General features: G+C 39.2%; 1 protein-coding gene across 3 annotated transcripts in view; it reads left to right on the top strand.

The window, feature by feature from the left end:
* TULP4 (TUB like protein 4) overlaps window positions 1-22,765 on the top strand; it is a 111,420-nt gene that overhangs the window by 42,315 nt on the left and 46,340 nt on the right. For all 3 annotated transcript variants that reach the window (XM_054397944.1, XM_054397936.1, XM_054397926.1), the window contains exons 2-3: window positions 18,118-18,246; window positions 18,564-18,725. In XM_054397944.1, coding sequence (XP_054253919.1) covers window positions 18,118-18,246; window positions 18,564-18,725 — 291 coding nt within the window. The remainder of the gene's footprint in view (window positions 1-18,117; window positions 18,247-18,563; window positions 18,726-22,765) is intronic.

The following is a 22,765-nucleotide window of genomic DNA, read 5'->3' as shown; positions in this document are numbered from 1 at the left end:
TGCTAAAGTCCCCCCAAATCCACCAGTCTCACTCATCTGAATATCTTCTGAAATTATAGTTAGGAAGCAAAGGAGCAGAGTCTTGAGGCATGTATCAGCCTCATGATAAGAAGAGGAGACTGTCCTCCTTTAATTCGTATGTCTTCCTGCAGCTTTGAATAAGCTTTAATGGCCAGAGATGACCATCTCTGTGTTTAGATGTCAAGGTTAGTGGGCTGGAAAAAGCCAGCAGTACATTGGTTACTTTTAAGGGAAGGCAGTGCCCTGTATTGTTAAAGCAAGTCAAATGCCATTTATTCTGATCTTGGTTACAGAGTAGCCTAATAAATACTTGTTCAGCCTAGGTACCACAGAATGTAATAGCATATTATGCTTATTAATAATGGAAGAATCAAACAACATGGCTTTTTTTGGGTACATGTTGTGCTTTCAACATACTTGCTCTTCATTTGTGGTTACTAGAGGCTGTGAGGGAACACATTTCTGTTTGGAGTGTTTTATGTATAGACTCTATACAAACAGGATGAGTAGGGCAAAGTAAGAGACAGTGACAGCCTGAATCTGTGGTGGAGCTATTGACTCTCCTTATCTTTTAGGAAAAGGTAAAAGACTAAGGGTGTATAGGGGATAATCTCATTAATTGTTTTGGTTTTTTTTAGGTAAAGTCTATAGTGTTTGTTTACACAAGCATTCAGAAGTCATGTCTCAGACCCCAAACTCATGAATTTAACTTAAAAATACTATTTTTTTTTCTTTTCAACTGTTAATATTTTGTGATTCTGCTCTTGCTGACTGCAGAAAGATGCTTGGGATTTTTTTGATATGTTAAACTATAAATAAGATTACTTTATCATCTGGTGTGCTTTGAGATGTAATGAATGGCATTACATCTATATGTTACTATAAAAGTGATCCCTTACACGAGTCTATGCACCAAGAGCATTTTTTCCCTGTAGTCCTGCAAGTGAGAGAAGTAGGAAAGGGAAAGACTTGGCAGTTCCCTCATCTACAGCAGATCACAGGAAGTACCTCCACCCTGAGATCCTGCAACCAAGATCTGGTAACTGGATGGTCACCCTACCTGGAAAGAAGAAAGCCACTGTCTTCAGAAGGTGCTCAGCTGTAGTACTCTTAAAGGAAAGAAAGCTGATAAGGTACTCCTACAACAGATAAAAATGCACAGAAGACTGAAATGCTAGCAGTGGAGCACACAGCTGAAGGAATAGAAACAAAGAACAGAGTGCTGAGAAGCTGGAAATTGGTGGAATTGCTAGGGGGATTGCCACATGCAAAGGTAACAATTGAGGAAAATAGAATATTTCAGAGATGTTAAATTATTTCTTAGTACCAGTCCTCACTGCAAATACACATCCAGATTTTTTTGAGAGCACTCAAGTATGAGGTAACTGAGGCCTTAGAGAAAATAAGTACAGTTTTGTAACAGTGTGGGTCAAAATGTGTTAGAAGGCTCGAGGAAGCATCGGGAGAATTACAGCACAGTAAGCTCATACTGGTAGTCAGCTGAAATAATAGTTACTGGCAGGTCACAATTCATAGATTGCAGCTATCGAAATTGTGCAGAAGAAAATTACATCATGCCAGACTGAAGGGGAAGAAAGTGTTTTGGCAAATGGAAAATAATTTGATTTAACTGCCAAAAGCTTTTAGAAAGTTTTGTTATCCTTTGCAGATTAAGAAACAAAGTTCTACTAAAACGACAGTCAGTTTGCTGGCATGACTCAAAACCTGTGCCGGAGACAGAGACACAAGCAAAAGGCTCTGTAACTGATTAGACCTTCCAACCACCCTTAGATACATTGATAAATCCCTGCTTTAAACTGGTGGGGACTGTTCCATTCTTGCAGGCATGTATGATTGTGCCTATTCCACTAACCCTGCCAAAAGGCAGAATTGGGAAGGGTCTAAATGGTGTCTGCTTCCAGAGCACGGAGAGCTACGAAGCTGACAGTCTACACCCCTCCATGGAGACCTCCGTTTAGGAACAACCTGGACCTGAGAATAGCAAGCTGTTTCTTGATATGCAGCTGATTTGAAAAATACAGCAGTAAAAGATAAAGTCCCAGTAATTTTTAAAACATACCATTAAGAGTAAGAAAAGTTAGAGAACAGCAGGGAGAACGTTTCCGAAAATAAAAGTCAGTATAACAAGGATGCCCTTGTCTCACCTCAAAATAGCATTTGGGAGTTAGTGGGAGTTTGGGAACATGAGATGAAGTTGAAAAAGGATCAGGGAAATCTAGGTTCTGGAGAGTGGCTGAAGAAAATTTTGACTGTTTTCCTTAGAAAGCAGATGAGTCAGAGAAGAGATGTGCTAAAGCTGCATAAATTAGCAAATGGTAATAAAGAAGATAGATTGGGATAGTAGCGCTAAATTAAGTGGGTATTTAAAGGAAGTTTCAAATTCCAGTACTGATAAATAGAAATTCTTGTTGAGATTGTCACTGTCTTGTTCAGAAAGTCACTGTGGCAGCAAGTTGTTAAACTGAATAATTTAACAGGATTTTGAAAAGATTGCCTTAATGGATATCAGAAATATTTACGCTGCTGTAATCCTTGCTGGCAAATCTCGAAGGGGCTATTAAGCTTCATACTTGTGATTTTAAGACAGTCTCTAGCTACTGGAGATATCTTACTGTTCTTTTGGTGGTGGTTCTCCCTTCATAACATCTGTTAGGTAGGACTTCAGTGGTTAATTCATGTAATATTTGTATGAAAGGTGTGAAATCAGTTGTGATTCATGAGGGTAGTGGAACACTCGAATGTGTTGCCCAGGCAGGTAGTTGAGGTCCTGGGGATTAGGGTTGACAGGGCTCTGGGCAACCTGATGTAATGGAGGATGTCCCTGCTCACTGCAGGGGGGTTGGAAGCATTCTATTCTCCTTTGATATTTGTCCCTGAATGAATCTGACTCTCGACACTCAGCAGATATCAGTTTATACAGTCCTGCCATTTTACCCGATAGTAACCTCCTCAGAAATTGTTTTTGCAGTCTTAGAAGCATCTCAGTGCTGGTGTGCAGTTATTTGCTGTGTTGTGCCTCTTTATAGGTGACATGATCTTTTAGGATACTTCAAAACCCCTAAGCAATAATTAATGATGTTGTCAGCAGATCTTAAAGGTATGAGACGGATATTTAAAAGGACTTTTGAAATCAAATTCTCTTGAGACAGGAAAGCGATATATTAAAAACAAACACCAAAAAACAAAGGAACTAGTTTGAGCTTAATTGCCAGAAAGTAAGGCAATTCCAAAACGTTAATGGAAAATGTTGATATTTGGCCTTCAAATGGCAAGCATAACAGTAACCTGCTAATTAGAATCAGTCAAATGTTATGAAAAAAAAAGCCCTACCCAAGTGTTTTAGGAAATCAGTGGTAATAAATTGTGCATATGCCTATGCAGTAATAGTAACAGAATTATAGAAAAAGACTGGCATGATTTTTGTTGAAACAGTGTTCACTAATTGGATCATAAATGCAAATAAAGCTATTAACTCTAAATGACTGGCTCATACTTACAGTATCTCAGCTATCCTGGTTTCACTGCATAACAGCAGACTCTCCAGTGCATGAACCTGCATCACATGGTTTTATTTTTAGTACTGAAAAATCTAATATTCCAAGATCATGTAAGATCATGAGAGTGATTGCCTCTTCTGCACTTCCTTGCTAGATGTCAGGTCTAGCAAATAGCACATTAAGAGCAAAATTGTTGTTTTGAGACTGAGTCTGAAATTTGCTGATGCATCCAGTGTCAGGCAGGTGGGGAAGACAGTTGCGGGCCATGCAGGGTGCCCCTGCCCTGGCTCATTCAAAGCGGTGGGCAGGTGTTACCATCATGGATACCACAGGCATAATAGGGTACAACAGTGGTTTTGTTGTTATTTTCTACAGGAACATACTTTGAAGGAATTACCGTATAGTGGTAGTAATCAAAATGGGATATAACTGCAGGGATGTGGTTGACACCATTATGGAGGCTTGCTGAAAAGCTTCGGGGTGGTGGTACATACGGACTGCAGCGCGGTGATACAGTTTATGATCAAGTTTATAAATATATAAATTTATTATATATTTGATAAAATATGAATATGATTTATTAGAGATAAAAAATTATTTTCCCGAGCTAATTGAATTCAGGTTCATTTGCCCGGTGGATGATAGGTTGCTTACACATGATAGGATAATAATAAACAATGGAATAACAGTCTAGGAAAATCAGAAACTTGAAATACAGAGGGACAAACTGGAAACTCTTACAACGCAAAAACAAACAGCAGTATCACCTCGGGTGGTGAGACAAGCCTCCTCTGCTTCTCAACAGAGTTAATCCACAGGTAAAGAGGCTATCAACTTTGGAAATAACCAGGTAAATTAGCTTATGTTACTGGCAGCTGAGCTGCTAATCATCAAAACCTTTGCTGGATGAAGCGATACACGGAGTTGCAATTTGTAATCCAAAGGGCAGGGGTGATCCAAAAGGTAAACCCCAAAATTACAGGAAGTGAGAGAGAGAGAGCACACTGCTGTGGTTAAGGTCTGGGACTCTACACCCTGCTGCTGGAACAAAAGAAGACAATCGCCATGGAGAGAGGAGCACAAAGTAGGTGCTTGTCACCACCTCGAATGCCATTAACGAACAGGGTGTGGGGTCTCCAGTCATCCCCTATAAATTCCCTTTCTGAAAACTGAACGGCCTAATGGCAGATTACCTATTCAAATGTAGCCAATCAGTTCAAAATGCTGCATGGCAGGCAAACTGTACACGCCTTCTCGAAGAGCCTCTGACACGTGTAGTTGTCTGTGTGAAACGTGAGGCACAGGGTCCAGGTTCCACTGCCCCCAGGAAGCCTCAACGGCACCTGCCTATTGGCTCCTTGACCTCAGACTGGCCAAACAGGTTTGCTGGTTTGTTAACGCCTCTTCCAGGACACGTGGGAGGAGGCAGTGACAGCCAGTGGCAGGAGCCATGTGTCTACCTTCCATCTGAGGCTCTGGGACAGGGGAAGGTGGAGGTAGTGGCTGTGGGGTCTGTGCTCCACATTCTACTGGGGAATGCTTAGTGGGAGCCTTCTCAGCACAGCTTCATCTCCTGCCTTGTGCTAGCTGAGATTGGTCAAAGATCACTTAGTTCCAACCTCCCTGCCTTGGGATCAGATTGCTTAGAGCCACATCCAGCCTGGTCTTAAAAACCTTCAGGGATGGGGCTTCCACCACCTCCCTGGGCAACCTGTTCCAGTGTCTCACCTCCCTCATGGTGAAAAACTTCCTAACATCCAACCTGAATCTACCCACTTCTAGTTTTGCTCCATTCTCTCTATTCCTGACACTACCTGACGTCCTAACTACTCCCCAGCTTTCTTGTAGGTCCCCTTAAGGTACTGGAAAGCCACAATAAGGTCTCCTCAGAGCCGCCTTTTCTCCAGACTGAACAACCCCAACTCTCTCAGTCTGTCTCCGTAGGAGAAGTGCTTCAGCCCTCTGATCATCCTTGTGGCCCTTCTCTTGACCACATTCCAGCTCATCCATATCTTTCCTGTATTAGGGGCTCCAAAACTGGATGCAGTACTCAAGGTGGGGTCTCACCAGAGTGAGGTAGAGGGGGAGAATCACCTCCCTTTACCCTCGTGTATAGCATAATTCTTTTTATCCCATATTTATCATACCCAAATCATTATTTTTATTCCATATATGTGCAACACCTCAGCCTTGAATTGAGCTTGAAAGTGATACTGTTCTAGAAAATATTAGAAAATTTAAATAATTTATTGTTGTATTTAGTAATTAATTCTTTTTCTTAAATCTCTGTTAATGGATAGGAAATAATGTTTTAATAACAGGACTGCTGAAATGCCATAACCATGTGTAGTCAGTTAGCACAAAAAAATCGAGCAGTAAGTGCCTGCAATGTACCTTCTAATGCTATGTGAAAATTTGTATGAAGTGTTTCCAAAAGTTGGCTTCATTCCACCTTTTCTTCTAGAAGACCGTTCTACCATTTCTTTAATTGTCAGAAACTTTACTTGATATTCAACCTAAAAAATACAGATTCCTGAGTATCATCCTATTACTTGCAGGAAAATTTAATAATGTCTTGCTTTCCTTGTTTTTTCCTGTCATTCCAGCACTTGCTGTTTGTATGACTTCACTTTGCTAGTACTCATTTTTTTTGCTTTACTACTTGCCTTTGATCTAATATCTCAAAACTTCAATTACTTTTCCTGCTTCCTGAACTCTTTTAGGAACTTTTAAAAAAACTCACAAACAAACCACAGAAACATCATAAAGAAAATAAAATTGTGCATAGAATGAAGACAAGTATTTTCTTCAGCCCAGTCTGAAGTAATGCCATTTCTGCTTGATAAGGGGATGTCCAGTGGCAGTGTTTTGCTCTTTTGAAACTGAATTTCTTAGAGCCATACCAGTCAGAAAGCACAGCCTGTAGTGCTTGTAGGCAACCTCTTATGTATGTAATGTTTATTTTACAATACCTATTAAATCCACATTTTATATTTACAGTTTTAAATATTTTAGTATATATTCCACAATTTCTTGCAGAATCTTGTCTTACTGCCTAATTCTTTTGGTTAATTATAAAGATGTAGGGCTTTTTTTCCCCCTCAAAGACATCAGAAGTGATGCAGATCAATAAATAGCAAAAAAAAAAAAAAAGCAAACGACAACCAAAAAACCCCACAAAACAACACACACACAACAGCCAAAAAAAACCCCAAACAAAACCAAAACCCACAAACCCCCCCCAAAACACAAAACAAACAAACAAAAACAATGCAGAAAAAATCCCAAACCAAACAACAACAGCGTTTGTAAGGAAAAACGCAGAGTTGAGAATCAATTTACACTGCTATTTGTGTATGTGGTCTAGAGTCCTTTACTGCAGATATCTAAAACATAAGAGAAGACTAAAAAACCAGGAATGTGCCAGCCTGAAGAGTAAGAAGAAGGCTTTGTGGTTCTCTGGGAAGTCAGACAAGTAAAGTGATGGGTCACTTTACCAACTTTATCATGGTGCAGTTTTTATTTCATGAAGAAATAAGAAATGATGATAAAATACTTGCAGGGGGTTGCTCTGAATGCAGCATGTGTGGAATTGCAGGCCAGCCAAAGCAAGAACAGCATTTTCAGAATCTGCCATTTGGCATTTCATAGAGTGTGCCATTTCTTTAGCTAATGTACATGTTGTCAGCAGGTTGTATTCTATCAGTTGCAAATGAAATCGGACGGTGTTTCTTAAACCTGAATCAGAGCCTCCATACGAGTAATACATATCAACAACGTATATCTTAGTAGGTATCTGTTGCCTTACTTCTTGTAATGAGCTAAACTAAATGATTTGCATGTAAATGTTCTGGGGTTTATTTATTGGTGGTGTTAATGTAGATTCTTTTTTGTACCATTGTGTTCTGAGGGTGTGGGTGCTGGGTCACTGTGCTGCCCTTTCTGCATTCTCTGTTTTACTGCCCACTTCCTCCCTGGCATCATTAGCCTTGGTCCATTTTGTTTTCTGTGCCCATCTCAGCAATTACACAGTCATCTCAGTAGCTGCCCCAGATGCCACTAGCTGATCGTTATATAAATGTATCCACTCAGGGGCAGCCAGCAGGTGGGGGGATTCAGGTAGTGGCCTTGTGGTGGAATTTAAAGCAGATCTCCTACCTTTGCAAACTAATAGGGTGTAATTTCGTCATTCTCGCAAAAGGAATAGGGTTGATGATCTCTGGGATTCATGCAAAAACAGTTCAGGCAGTCCAATAAAGATTTTTTTTTTTTCCAGTTTCTGTGACTAATTTATGGTCATCAGTGTTCCTCAGATGGCCTGAAATATTCTACAATCACGAGTAGCTCATGCAGAGGTCTTGTTTGGACTTCATGATCAGGATAACCATAGTTGAGTGTTTCTTTGGGATTTTGGGGTGGTGCAGGAGTCCCTCTTCAGCTGTGAAATGCACAGCTATACCATTTGTCTCCAATCTGCCTTATAGTTCACCTTAATTGGATTAGTTGACAGCTATTATCACCTGGGAAATGTTAATAGATGTGAAGAGCTGATTGGTAGTCTTACTGAAGTTTGAATTATTTTTACTTCCTTGTGTTTGAAATAATTAATGTTGAAGCTGTCAGACAATCACACTTTGTGATTTGACTTGTCTCTGAATTTTAAGGTCTTTTTCTGTTTACATTCCTGACAAAAATCAAGTTTGTACTGCAGTTCTTAAAAGATGATGTTCACCTCCATAGAGGTGTTTTGCACAAAGCTTGTATTGTGTGCAAGTCCCATGTGAGACTTATTTGAGGGGTCTGTATGGTGATTTTGGATATGCAGGTGTAAGCTAAGTTATAGTCTACCCTGTAAAATCGTCAAGAAAGTAATTCACTGACTTCTGATTATAAAACCTCTACCACAAGTGCTAATGATGATGATCAGAAACCTGGAATAATGTTACTTGATTGCTATGCTGTATGAGTTTGAATAAAAAACCCCTCTCTCTTACATGTCTCATGTATTTGATATAGACAGGCTTAGTATATTTGATACAGACAGATCCTCAGTATGTGGTCCTGAGACACCATTGGTTTTCTCACACACCTCAGAATAGACTCCTGGAGGTGAAAAACTGGTTGCCTCCTTTCTCTGTGTTAACTAGCACAATCCTGTAAAATAACATTTATATTACATTTTTATGAATATCCTGTAAAGCTTACTAGTAGTGCAAGTATTTTTTTTTTCTTGAACAATATCCTTCTGTGTGCATATATACACGTAAAGGTATAAGATTGCATTTCTCTATTGTATGTACACTTCATCAAGAATTTTAAACCACCAGACTAGTGAGGTAGAGTATAAGGGAGTGTGCCTCTGTCGTATTCACTTTACTGTCTTTTCCCAGCAATTCATTACCCTGGGGATATTGCCAACCAAGATAATGTTTACAAGGTAGAAAGATACTATAGGAATTCCTAAGTAGCTGCTTTAGAGAAAGAAGAATAGTGCTAGTTAATGTTAAGTAGGAATGATTTTCAATAATATTTATTGTTTTCCTGGCTTCTCTGGGTTTGTGGAGTTTTTAATTATTTGGTGATCCATCATTTTGCATACATTGCCCCAAATAGTATTGCATATTTTGGAAAATGATGTCTTATGTCTCTGCATCCATTTTTTTTTCCTGCATTTTTAGCCAGGAAAACAATTTTAAATCTGGTTTATGTGGAGGGTGTTTTAGTCATTCCACTGCCCCCCCATCCTTGGAACATCTAACAAAGATGCATATGGTCTCTGAATTCATATATGGTGATAATGCATAGGTGGATGTCAGTGAGGGTTATTACTTTTTTTTTTTAAGCTTGAGGTTCATTTACCCTGAGCTGCTTCTACACAGGCCAAAGTGAATGTAAAAGTGGAGGCTGAAAAATGGTCCTGATTTATACCATCTACAATGCAATTTTTCCAGATTAAGAAACTTAGGTTCATGTACTTTTAATGCACCCCAAATACCAGGACGTTTTAAATCTGGTACTTTTTTTTTCTTGTGGTGGGAAAATATTTGACTGTGGCTGCTCAACCCTAAGGAGCTGGCAGCTCTACACAGTTATTGCATGTGTCTTATTTTTAACAGCAATGGACTTTTCCTAATGGTGCTCGTCAGTGATTTGCTAGAGAGAAAGGGAACTATTTTGTTCTGGGTATTTTGGTCTTAGGCTGAAACAGTGATTCATCTTCAGCTAGAATAGTTGTCTCTCTCTATAATGGTGTTTTCAGTTGTATGGAAACTAGAACAAAGCAAAATCTTTCTTCTTCTAAAGGAAGCTGACGAAAGAACTACTTTATGCTTTATTCATTCCTTTTTTCAGTGAATTTGGGCTTGTCTCTGCACTACTAGGAAGTATGTGTGAGCAATTAAACAGAAGTATCTTGCAGGAATGCTTAAGGACAGGAAGGCCATTAATAAGAGACTGTGGTAGTAATGTACATGCTATAAAAGAGTCTCCATCACTGGAAGTGAGCATGGCATAACCCTAAAAAAGATTTTGCTTGGAAGCAGTTATCTTTTCTGTGAAAGAGCGTTTGGGACTTGAGCATCCTTGTGAGTCAAAAGCACATCCTACTCCTTAGCATTGTCACTTCTTTGTCTGTGAGATGGGAGACCTCCACTGGTTTCCCTTCCAAGAACATAGTGTGTGGATATCTCATGCAAACAGTTGGTTGACTTTAGGCCTTCACTCTTTTCATGTTGATTCTTTCCCCTTCAGATCATACCCAACTATTTTCTTTAACAGCTCTTGAAGGAATAGTTAAGAAACTTGTATTTGAATATTGAGAACAGGTGGCCAGCTACGAACATCTGCATTATTCCTATCGCCTGTCATTTCTGTCTCTTGAATGCAACTTCCATTTCTGACAAGTCACCCATCAGAGATCCACAGCTGCCCAAACGTTTTTGAATATACCTTGGATACAGTTAATTTCTGTTGTGGATTGTTCATTGTGGTTTGGGGTTTTTTTGTTTGTTTGTTTGTTTAATGTCCCCTATAATTGTAGTTCTTTCAAGCCACAGTTAAATATGGTGATTCCAAAGTGAAAAATTTCTTTGGAGCTGGCCCTGTGAGCCACTTCTTTTGTAGGACCATAACCCTTCTTGTTTGGTGCCTGTGAGGGATATTATGGGTGACTCTAACCTGCCAGATATCTGCTGGGAATTTAACACAGCAGAGAAGAGGCAGTCTAGAAGGTTCTTGGAGTGTATGGAGGATAGCTTCTTATCACAGCTGCTGTGTGAGCCTACTAGGGGTAAGGCTTTGCTTGACCTTCTTTTTTACAATTAGGGAAGGGCTGGTGGGAGATGTGGTGGTCAGAGCACTTGCTTAGACCACACCTTGAGTACTGTGTCCAGTTCTGGGCCCCTCATTTTAAGAAAGATGTTGAGTTGCTTGAACATGTCCAGAGAAGGGCAGCGAGGCTGGTGAGGGGTCTGGAGCACAAGCCCTGTGAGGAGCAGCTGAGGGAGCTGGGGTTGCTTAGCCTGGAGAAGAGGAGGCTCAGGGGTGACCTTATTGCCATCTACAACTGCCTGAAGGGAGGTTGTAGCCAGGTGGGGGTTGGTCTCTTCTCCCAGGCAACCAGTGATAGAATAAGAGGACACAGTCTCAAGCTGTGCCAGGGGAGGTTTAGGCTGGATATTGGGAAGAAATTCTTCACAGAAAGAGTGATTGGCCATTGGAATGGGCTGCCCAGGGAGGTGGTGTAGTCACCATCCCTGGAAGTGTTTAAAATAAGACTGGATGAGGCACTTAGTGCCATGGTTTAGTTGATTAGATGGTATTGGACTAGATGATCTCTGAGGTCTTTTCCAACCTGGTTAATTCTGTGTGTTAGGGATGCTTTCCTGTAAGGTAGGTGATGTTTTGTGTTCTCTGAAAATATAAAATGTTTCTGTGGCAAATCCTCAGGTTAAAAGACTTTGGGGGTGTATTTCTTAAAGTTGAGGGTATGACTTATAGAACATAAGGAGATTTGTAAAGTTTTAGAGCCTTTTGGAGTTCTCATCTTGGCAGTTTACTAACAAGGCTCCTAAATGTATTCAGTGAGATATTGTCAGTCTAGGTATTTTTAAGATGACATCTTACTCACACTAAGTGCATTCCCTTCTCAAAGTAGCCATCAAAACAATATTTTCTTGCAGTTGCCTATTTGCCAGAATCATCCTCTAGAGCTTTTAAACATCAGTCTGCTTTCCATTGGGTATTGGATGCCAGCTGTGTGATACCTTTCAAAAATAGGTATATGTGGTGGGTTGGATGCCAACTTCAAGATAGCTTTTAAAAACAGGCTGTGAAGCAAATAGACAAAACTTGTTGGGAAACATCGACGTTCTTCCTAGTGGGCAACAATCACACTGTTACTTGCACAGGACGCAAGTGGACACTAGGTGGATGTTCACCTCCCTGGTGCTTGCTTAAAGGGATATTGCTGGCAAAGCACACTGCTCCTACCTGGCCTTTTCTTGTTCTGCAGCTGAGCTATTACATCTGAAGGCCACAAAGAGTCTGTGGTCAGAAGAAGGTACAAAAGTTGAACCTGGACCTTTCAGGTTTGTTAAGATCAGCACCTTATTGGTGGTCCAGCCTTACTTCTGATTTCAGTTAGCACAAGGTCCCCATCTGACACAGATGTCACTCTTAATTTGCTGATAATGTTATACCATCAAATCAGATTTCCAGGGTTTGTTTGTTTGTGTTTTTTTTTTTTAACTTACTCGGATTTGGTCCTTGCATGGCAGGTTTTCTATTTTTAAAACCCTACAGTTAGTAACTTCTGTGGTGTCTCTCCACAAGAATGTTGTTATATTTGTTTAAATAGTATTTATAGAAACTGAAGCTGTGTTTCAAAAAGCAAGATGACAGCTGCTGGCAGAATAATAAATTTTTTCAAGGAAAAAATAGAATCCTGGGATAAAGTGTCAGACCTCTAATGTACAAATGGCAGTGTAAAGTACTGCCTGAGGAAGTGGCCAAACACCCCGGGGCTCTGAGCAGCTGCTGTTCCATCAGCACACATCATCAGTGACTGCAGCTTTTCCCACTGCAGGGGTAAGGGTTGTGGAGATATCCATCCCTGAGATATCTGAAGGCTACTCCAGTCCTTCCGAGAAGATAGTTAATTTTCTTGTTATGCAGACTAAAGAAACACGAAGAATTTGAATGGTGTTTTCTTTGTCTTAAAAACTCATTTGTCTTTCACTTACTCACTATGTAAAGTGCAGCCCCTATAGTGAGTTGACAGTTTTTCTCAAGAAATACAGACACTCAGTATTGTAAATTGCTGTTTTTTAGCTGCAGCACAATATTTGTTATTAAAAATAGTATAATAATAATAATTCCTTGATGGGTATCATACCTTGGAAACTGACAGCTCCCTATGCTAATGAAGCACTTTGGGTGTAGTGTCACAGGAAACAAAAAGACAAAGCTCCATGTGTGGGAGAGAAGGGAAGGGTATTATTACAGAATGCAATGTAAGACAAGTAGGATAGGAAGATGGGTGTGCTATTCCAGGAAAGGCAAACTAGCTGTCTACCATGTCTGCTGGGTAGTTTTTTTGTCTAATGTTATTAGAAGAGAAAATATTTATGTGATGTTCTTTGGTTGCGTGATTGAGTTAGTTCACATGGAGAGAACTATCCTGACAATGCTCTCAAGGCAAGAAATGAAGGTCAGAGGTAAAGGTGAAAGTAAGAACAATTGCAAACCATGTGTTTGCAGCATGAGAAACTAGGAGAGAGAAACTTGAACAGTCTTTATTGTAAAAATACAAATATTTTTAAAATAGTTAAACTTTGTTGAATTGAACTGAACGTATGCAGAACCAGTTAGAACCAAACACTGGTTATAGGTAAAGTATATTGAAAAGCAATAGGTGAACTGCAACCCTACTGCTTATTCTTGGCACCTGTCATAACTTTCAATTACATTTCAGTTATAAAAATCTGCTTGAGTTAACTAAGTTCAGATCAACAAATGTACAAAGTTGGCAGAGTTTCCTCAAGGATTTGATAGGAATGTGTGTTCATGCATGCAGCCATGTTATATGTACGTAAAGTACATATGTGTTTATCTATATTTATGTATACTATGTATTAAAAATAAAGTTAGTTAATGGTTTCAACAATCCCTTTACTTTTATGTTTCATTTCTATTCCCCACTGTTCACTTTTCTTTGCTAGATATACTTGCACATATCTCCCATCTTTGTTGCCATTAATAAACCGTGAATGAAGGTCAATTTACTTATTAAAGGATTGCATAACAAGATTACTCACTACAGTGAATAAGCAGTGCTCAGTGATCCTGAGTAGATTGTCCAGTCTCCCTTTCCAGTGCATTGTTTCAACCCTTATCTGTTCCCTAAAAACTTGAGTACTTTCCTAAAAGCACAGGATTGGAAGAGCCTTCAAACAGAGTGAGCCCTGTACTCTGCTATTGTAGGCAATAGCATAATCTCCTTTATTAGTTTTTCTATTTCTGGCTTAGGAACAGTTTCTTTTCCTGCTGCTGCTTGGAAGGTAGATTCATATCAGCAGTTTCAATATAATTAGAAATGTAGTATGATTTATTAGGAGGGCAAAAAAGGCCAGCAATTCCATAGGGTGTTTAGTATTGTACATGCTCAATGGTGTTACAATGCATCAAGTCCTTTGCACCCTGTAAAACTGCCCAGTTCACTTGTAGTTTCAGAATTGCTTGTACCAAATAAAGGAATGTGGCTCTGCAGGTGTAGCAAACTGTGCTGTAATCAAATATTTGCTATCAAGTATTCTTTATTCTGTGGCTGCGATAGTCCCTCTGCAAACAGATGTCTGTACTGTCTGTGAAAATGAATGCTGGAGAAGACCTCAGTCATTAGAACTTACGCCTGCTTCCCAGTATAATGGATGGAGGATCAGGGATGTAAAAAAAAAGACTCACTGTGACTCACCACAGTGTATCAGTAATAAAATCTATCTATATTTGGTAAGGAACTCTAGGAACTAATTCCCTCGTTATTTACGTGGGTTTTTTTTCTAGATATCTGTCCCTTGCCACTAAGGCAGTTATGTACTATATGTTTTAGGAACTACAGAGGTAAGATTTCAGTAATGACTGTTGTATGGTATTACATATTAAGGATTTCTGTTCTTGGAAGGTTGATTAGTCATGTACTCTTATTAATCCTCAAAAATGGTAATAAAATTAGGAATAACAAAAGAATGCTTTGCGTTGTAACAGTCTTGCATTGTGTTAGAAAATGTGAAAAAAACAATCAACAAAGGAGCTCAGAGAAAACATAGGACCCTGATTCAGAGCTCACTGGACTTCATGGAAGGCATCCTATTTGGGGCCCATACACTGGCATTTACATTCTACCTAATATATTAGGGCAAGAGTTCCTGGAAGTTTTATTCATGGGAGATAATTTCCTGTACAACATGGCAGTTTAGAAGCTGACTAATGTCTGTAATACAAATATATATTTTTTTAGCAGAACAAACACAATTTGCCATTTTTATAATATTGAAAAAACGTAACTGAGAAACCAAAATAATTAGGCCATATGCAAAGGCTGTGTGGACCATAAATGGTTCACAAACAACTTTCTTTGGCAGACCAACAGTTTTGCCTTTTCAGTACAAAATAAAACAGTTCGGTCCTTCAGTACTTGTGTGAAGAAGCTAAGTAGGAAGCAGAGAACCATAAAGGTAGAAGTAAAAATGGATCCCCTGTGAGCTGAAGCTGTTAGTGAAAGTAATGTTATCTTTGCTTTTTATGGGTGAGCAATAACATTCCTCTTTGCAGAGGGGTAATTCAAGCTTATGCCTTATTTAAGTGCACTATCAATGGGGCATGTTTTCATATGCTTTACATTTTAGCCAACATAAAAGCCAAAACTCATCTTAATATTTAGGGCAATCCTTCTTCCCTTCTTTGCTTCTCTTTAATGTCTAAAATGAAATTGGAAACACCCAAAGCAGCTGTGGAATCAGCACCTGTAGTCATATTTTAAATGTAAATGATGGAAGCATCTTTTAAATGACCTCATAGAATAACATTTTCTCTGTGTTTAAAGAAGATAGATTTTCAAATTACAAATTTACTTATGAGGATGTTACGAGAAGGAGTGTTAAAATTTTTGTCTTTCTTTCGTAAGTGATTATAAAGAAGTAAGTTTAATTTGTAAGTTACTAACTTGTATCTGATTGCTTACATTCAAGTGCGCCCATGGGTGTTCTATCAAGTCCAAGTTTTAACAAGATTCCTATTTAAAATAGAAGAGAAAAAAACCACGTCAAGGTAACCACTATCGCTTTGCCCATAACTTGTATTACTAAGTCAGCTGGTATGTCTTAATCTGTAGAAATATATGCTGATTTCAAATCTTTGTCATGCAAAACTGAACCATTTTAAGACAGATAGTAGCATCTTTGATGGTGTCAGCTAAAATACGTTATTTGAACAATTAGTTTTCTCTTCTGTCCTAAATGTTCTCTAGCAATTTGTTCTGTATGATCTATGGAATGTACAAGATGAGCAGTGTCTAAGCATTAAAGGTCAGGTCTTTAGTGGTTTTAGTTTAGTGTTTTAAGTACCTTCCAGTTATGAATAGTCATTACCTTTGGTGACTCCCAGCCATTAAAGATGAATATTTTTTCAGTGCTATCCTTGGGATTTTTGTCACTACTTTCATAATACTGTTAGGCATTACTGGCAAATACAGTTAAATTGTGGCTGCATTTTGTCTCAGTGGATGAAGCAATGGCTCTGTGCGGGGAAGTTACACTAAAAAGAAAACTAAATTTTGACAAACTTGTTCTAGTGGAAGGGTCAGACCAACTCCTCTATGAACGTATAGCTACTTCTATTACTATGATGTAATATTTTATTTAGTGTTCTTCCAATGAAAAGTATTTTTTAAAAGGCAGTGTCAATCCATTTAGTGGCATGATACAATCTACCTGACTGGAGGCAGGCCTAGTGATTTGGAGTGCAGCTGTAAGGGTGTAATCAAGTAGAAGCAAGTGTTTTTCTGCAAAATCTCAAATGAGATTCTTCTTAGCTGCTTAACAGCAGAGAGGTGGCTTGTCATACTTCAGGCTCTAGCCAGCCTGATCTAGTGTGGGGTGTCCCTGCCCGTGGCTGGGAGGTTGGAATTAGTGATCCTTGTGGTCCCTTCCAACCCTGACTGATTCTACGATTCCTCATTATCTTCATATATGCACAAAGAAATAGTTTATTGTGATTGTTTAATCATTCAAAGGTTGATGCTTTGGTCTGGCAAACTCCATTGGTATACATGTTCTGAAGTTCCAATCCTTGACGCTCTATGAGTAAGTGTAGCTCTTGCAAAATAAGTGTAAAATCATCCTTCTTCGGCTGTCGAGTTTAGATTTCACATATGCATACTTATATCCTAATTCTGAAAATGACTGCTGGTTTCATTGTGAAGTGTGAAGGGTCTGTCTACTCAGACAGCTCATTCACTGAAATCTTGAGGAGGATCACTCCATCTCTGTAAAGAGCAAAACGTTTTAGGAAAATCTTCTCTTTCTCTCTCTCTTTTAGATTATTAATTATCTATTTAAACTTATGAAGAAATATCGTTAAAAACGGATCTCCATTAAATAGTTACAATAAAACTCTACTTAATATTTAATATATTTTCCTTGTTTGTATATTCCATGTCTCAGTAAAATAATTAAGGAGAATCAAATCTCCTTGTTTATGAACATAAGCATCACATTTATATCTACATGTTTATGAAACAGAATGAATTTGAAAAAAAAGTTTCTAAGAAAAAGTCACTAAGGGAAGGTATTCTGCCTCGTGTGCTAGGATGACATGTTGAGGGTTTTTTTTCAGTTTTATGTTGAGGTCTCAAGAGACACTGTATTTGTTAAATTCATATTAATTAGAAATGAGAGAGCAATTTGATAGGTTTAGATTTGATTAAATTCTCCAGAAAAGCCCAGCTAGCTCAAATGCAGAGAGAAGTGCCTCAAACAGCTTTATGTTCCTTCTGCACTTGCTAGCGAAGCAACTTTTCTATGAAATGTCTTTTTAAAAATAATTTGGAACTATCACCTATTTTTCTTTTCATGTCACTACTGATACGAACGTTCAAATTCAATCTGATACTGATGCATGCAGCTTCATTTAAAGTCAGTAAGAGGTGATGATTGGACGTAGACTCTGAGATAACAGTGGGGAAATAATTTGTAAGATTGGTGGATGTTCTGCACAGGGCCTCCAGTTTGCTGCTTCTGTCAAGAAATCATAGGTTCCAGTAGGCAGTATGTTTTTGTTGAAAGCATGCAATGCCTTCCAAAAAAGGCCTGACAGTGTGAGGTTGTGCCTTTCCTGGCAGCTGTGACAAAATAATTCCAGCTGTTCTTGAGAGGTACCTGTGCTGACAATTGGTAATTTGTGCATCGTCTTTAGCATTTAAATATGGTGATGTTTATTTTGCACTATTGTTTGACTGACTCTCTTGAAATTGTTAGTGCAACACACAGTTTGGTAATGCTGTTTCTGTTTTTAATCCATTAAGGTTGTGCTGGTGAGATGGAATGAACCATTCCAGAAATTAGCAACCTGCGATGCAGATGGAGGAATATTTGTTTGGATACAATATGAAGGCAGATGGTCTGTGGAGCTTGTGAATGATCGTGGGGCACAGGTCAGTATGCATGTTTTCTCTGCAGTCAAGAGTGATCCATCCCTGAGGGGCAAAATGAACTGGACAATGAATGATGCTTTATACCTTTCAAAAAGCACAGGAGAAAATTAAACATTTATTTATTGAAAAAGATATGCAATAGTTGTCACAAAGACACTTTGCAAGGCTAGCTCTTTTATTCCGATAGGCTATGACATCAGAGCTACACCTGGGCTAATAGTTGCCAGTCTAGTTCTGTGCAGTGCTACCTGTTACTAAAACAACAAAAAATTCCTACATGGCCTATATATCTATTTTCTTGTCTTTGACATGTTAAGGTAAGCGACTTTACATGGAGCCATGATGGGACTCAAGCACTTATCTCCTATAGAGATGGATTTGTGCTGGTCGGTTCAGTCAGCGGACAGAGACACTGGTCTTCAGAAATAAATTTGGAGAGTCAGATCACCTGTGGCATATGGACTCCAGATGACCAACAGGTAATTGTTTTTGTAGCATTATTAATTGTATTACATTGATGTGCTATAAAATGCACCTCTTACAAAGTTAAGTAAAATGATTACTTTGTAAGAACAGTTTCCTTGAAAACTGGTGCTCCCATGAATAGTTAAAATTCTGTCATTCTTACGAGGCAAACATGACAATGTACCAAGTTACCTGTCATCATTTTTCACCCTGATTCACACACGGTCTTACTCAGGATTAGTTGACTGAGACAGGAATGTGAATTTGTGCCCCTAATTTCTTGACAAAATATGTTTGAGCAGAGATACAGCCAGGACTAGTAAACTTCTGACTGGTCATTTCTGTATACATCTGTACAGTCTGCAGTGGCAGCAAAAGCAGTTCCTGTGAAAGATAAGGTTATTAGATTGTCAGAAGGCCACGATTTTTCAGTGTTTTGAGTCCACAACTTGCTGAGCTTTGGGGAAAAAAAAAACACCCCACACCAAAACCCCAGTTATGACATTTGTTACATCACCATTTAAAGAGAGGCTTTAGGTAGCCCACTGGTTTCATTTGCAGAATTTACAATGGCCCTTTGCTTTCACTGTTGAGCTTGCTGGAAGAGTCTTTCCTTCCACGTGCTTGCTGTCACTGTGGTTATTATGTGTATAATACAGCACTGAAAGAAATGATGTGCATAGAATAGTGTAAAGAAACAACTGTTATGATCACAGCTGGATCATTTTCCTTCCTTCACATTACACCACTACGAAAAGGTGCTTGTTCAAGACTCAGTGTAGCACTGACTTTAATTTAGAGTACTGTAAATCCATCCAAGAGAGAGTTCTTTTGGGAACTGCTCGTGGAATATAATAGCACTAACAATACTGCCTTTCTGTGGCATCATTTTAGCATGTTCTGCTAAGAATAATGAATTAATTATCACAGCACTGCTCTTTAAAGCCAGGGAATCTAACTGCCTCTTTTTGAATCTGGGGAAATGTAAATCTTGACAATAAATAATTCACTAAAGGTCAAGAGGAAAAGACAAGCAGTGGAAGCAGGAATGTAAAGTCATATCTAATAGCTCTCGGTCCTATGTTTTAAATACAAGGCTACTCTGTTTGTGTGATACTCAGTTGCTGCTGCTGTGTTTGGAAATACCTTAACTGGAGTTTTTAATTCGGGGTGGCTATCTTTAGTTCTGTTTAGCCAATATATTTGGACTTTCTAATCTGGATGCTTCATAGGTGGTTATTCCAGAAAACAAACAGTTGTTTAGTGTCCACTTCCAGCTGTGTGAAAATCACTCACCTGAGTTACAGACCCTGCTGCTGACAAACTCACTGAAATAGAGACCAAACCAGCCACAAGACTGATACTACTCTTCACAGTTCTCTTAACAGTGGGGTTTGCATGTTGAGTGATGGTGGATCTTTGTACTGTTCTCTGGAGCTGGTGGAATGAAGTGGTCTTCTAAACTGTATTTAGATGTGTTTGCCTCTGGAGGCACAAGGAAATATGATTCACTAAGTACTAGGTGAGAGACCATGTTCAGTTCCAACTAAATATAGCAAATTGGAGGGAAAAGACATTGCATTTATTACACACAAATAAGCACATAGGGAAATGGATACTCTTGCTAACTATCTTCTTACCTAATTTCTTTCCTGATTTGTATCTGTGTGAATGAGAACAGAATATTGTTCTAGCTTAGAGTAACTTCAGCATCTTCCCTATTGCCTAGCGTAATCCATTTGTCAGTAAAGTGAGTGAAAGATAAATGTCAATATTCAAATATATATTTTCATACTATTCTTTTTGTCACCCTTCTGTCACCCTGAAGATTGCTTGTGAAAATATTCCTGGAAAACACTACACTCCAAGGCCCCATGACCTTTAACATAATTAAAGCGGAAAGTTAAATTTCCAAGTGGAATGTATTGCTCAGTATCAGTTTTCTATTATCCTGATAAAAATTTACTCAATATATTCCATTTGTTCACCTTGTTTTTCAATTCTATTAACTTTCTCCCTCAATCCTCTGCTGCATACATCCTCCTCTTTTCTTCAAGTCTCATCCTCTATCTTCTCCCAGTTTGGTATCGTCAGCAAACTTTTTGAGGGCACCCTCTATCCCTTTTTTTTTCAGGTCATTGATGGGGATATAGTGTAAGCCACACTTGGATGAAACTTGCATGGGTGGGATCACTCAGAAGAGTCTTTCCTTTCACTGCTTTGAAATGGTGGGGTTTTTTCAGGGCTACAGGTGACAGTAGTAGAGCCTCCTTCCTTGGGGTCGTGTGGAGTTTTTTTCTGGTGAGAAGGCTCACCTAGGACCATGTAGGGGTGAAAAGTATATTTAAAATGAAAAGTAAATTGAAACTAAATGTAAAAATGCTGTACCCTGTCTTGAGACAGTGCTGTAGTGTCATAGCATTCTTGTTTGCAGAGAGGGAGTGTACATACTAAGTAGATAGAATGACTTCCCATGTGAGAAAAACTTGAGTTTTGTCTAGCCAAAGGGTTTATTTATAATTATGGAAGGAAAGTCAATAAGTAATTGAGGATTTGTCGTAAGCCCACAAGTCATATAAAATATCTTTCCAGTGCTTCATCTCCCCTCCTGTTTGCTTACTCAGCTCCTAGTGACATTTTTCTATCAACTTCTGCTGCCCTTAGGCTAGTCTCTTACTCTCTTTCTCGCTCTCTCTCCATCTCTCTCCTCTCAGATTTTACTTAGTGAAAAACCTTACCTGTTCACAATGGAGAAAGGCACAATGTCAGAGAGCTAGGTGAAGACTATAGAAGGGGATGGTTATCCTCTTGTTTATAGCAATATCATGTAACTCCCTGGACTTCACTGGGGTTTTTTGTTGCTGTTTTTGTGTGCAAGAAAGGAATCAAAAGGAAATCACTCTCCAATAGAGGGAAGCTGTGATGAAAATTAATGCAAATGAATGAATATATTTTAATAACTAGATATCTCAAGAGATGCTATTCGTCTATACTTATTCCCTGCATCTCAGATAGTGTAAATCATAAGACTTTTCTGAAGTCCCTAGGAGCCCATTTCCCTTTCATAGAATCATAGAATTGTTAGGGTTGGAAGGGACCTCAAGGATCATCTAGTTCCAATCCCCCTGCCACAGGCAAGGACACCTCACACTAGATCAGGTTGCTCAGAGCCACATCCAGCCTGGCCTTAAAAACCTCCAGGGATGGGGCTTCCATCACCTGCCTGGGCAACCTGTTCCAGTGTCTCACCACCCTCGCAGTGAAGAATTTCTTCCTAACATCCCATCTACCCATGAATCTGCCCATTTCTAGTTTTGCTCCATTCTACGGAGTCCTATCACTACCTGATATCCTAAAAAGTCCCTCCCCAGCTTTCTTGAAGGCCCCCTTCAGATACCGGAAGGTCACAAGAAGGTCTCCTCAGAGCCTTCTCTTCTCCAGACGGAGTAGCCCCAACTCTCTCAGTCTGTCTCCACTCCCCAACCCCTCCTCTTTCCTGTTGTAAAGTTTTATTTGTGGAGATTGGCCAGGATTCTCTTTGGGTAGGACATGACAGACTACAGCCTCACGTGAATTTAGCCACCATGCTTCCTTCTGTTGGCTTTGAAAATGGGTATATATCATGGGTTTTGCCACTTGAATCTGCTGATTGATAGAATGCTTACATCATGTCAGCTTTACAATGAAAGTGGTGGCTGGTGCAGAGCATCGTGGGGCTTGTAGTTTGGACTGTAACATTGGAGGCTTCCTGTTACAGTTGCTGCTTCTGAATTTTGGTTTTGGGGTGTTGGTCTTTTCTGCCATGCTGGCTTGGCTGCAGGTTGAGGGTGGGGGAGTCATTTCATCACTGGCTTCTGCTGCTGCTTTTGCTGTGCTTTTCTGCTCAATAGCTAAGGTCATTATACAGTGTATTATTTGCATTAAACTCCTTATCTCAAACACAGGGCTTTGTGTATTACTTTCATCCCAATCTTTGGCCAGGGCAGGGGGCGGGGCTTGCTTTTGGGAGCAGGCTGCCTTCAACCAGGACAGTATACAAGCCATTAGCTAATTT

The sequence above is a fragment of the Indicator indicator genome, chromosome 2, assembly GCF_027791375.1.
Source record: "Indicator indicator isolate 239-I01 chromosome 2, UM_Iind_1.1, whole genome shotgun sequence".
Classification (NCBI taxonomy): Eukaryota; Metazoa; Chordata; class Aves; order Piciformes; family Indicatoridae; genus Indicator; species Indicator indicator.
The sequence above is the reverse complement of the archived record's forward strand: the minus strand, read 5'-3'. Positions and strand labels throughout refer to the sequence as shown.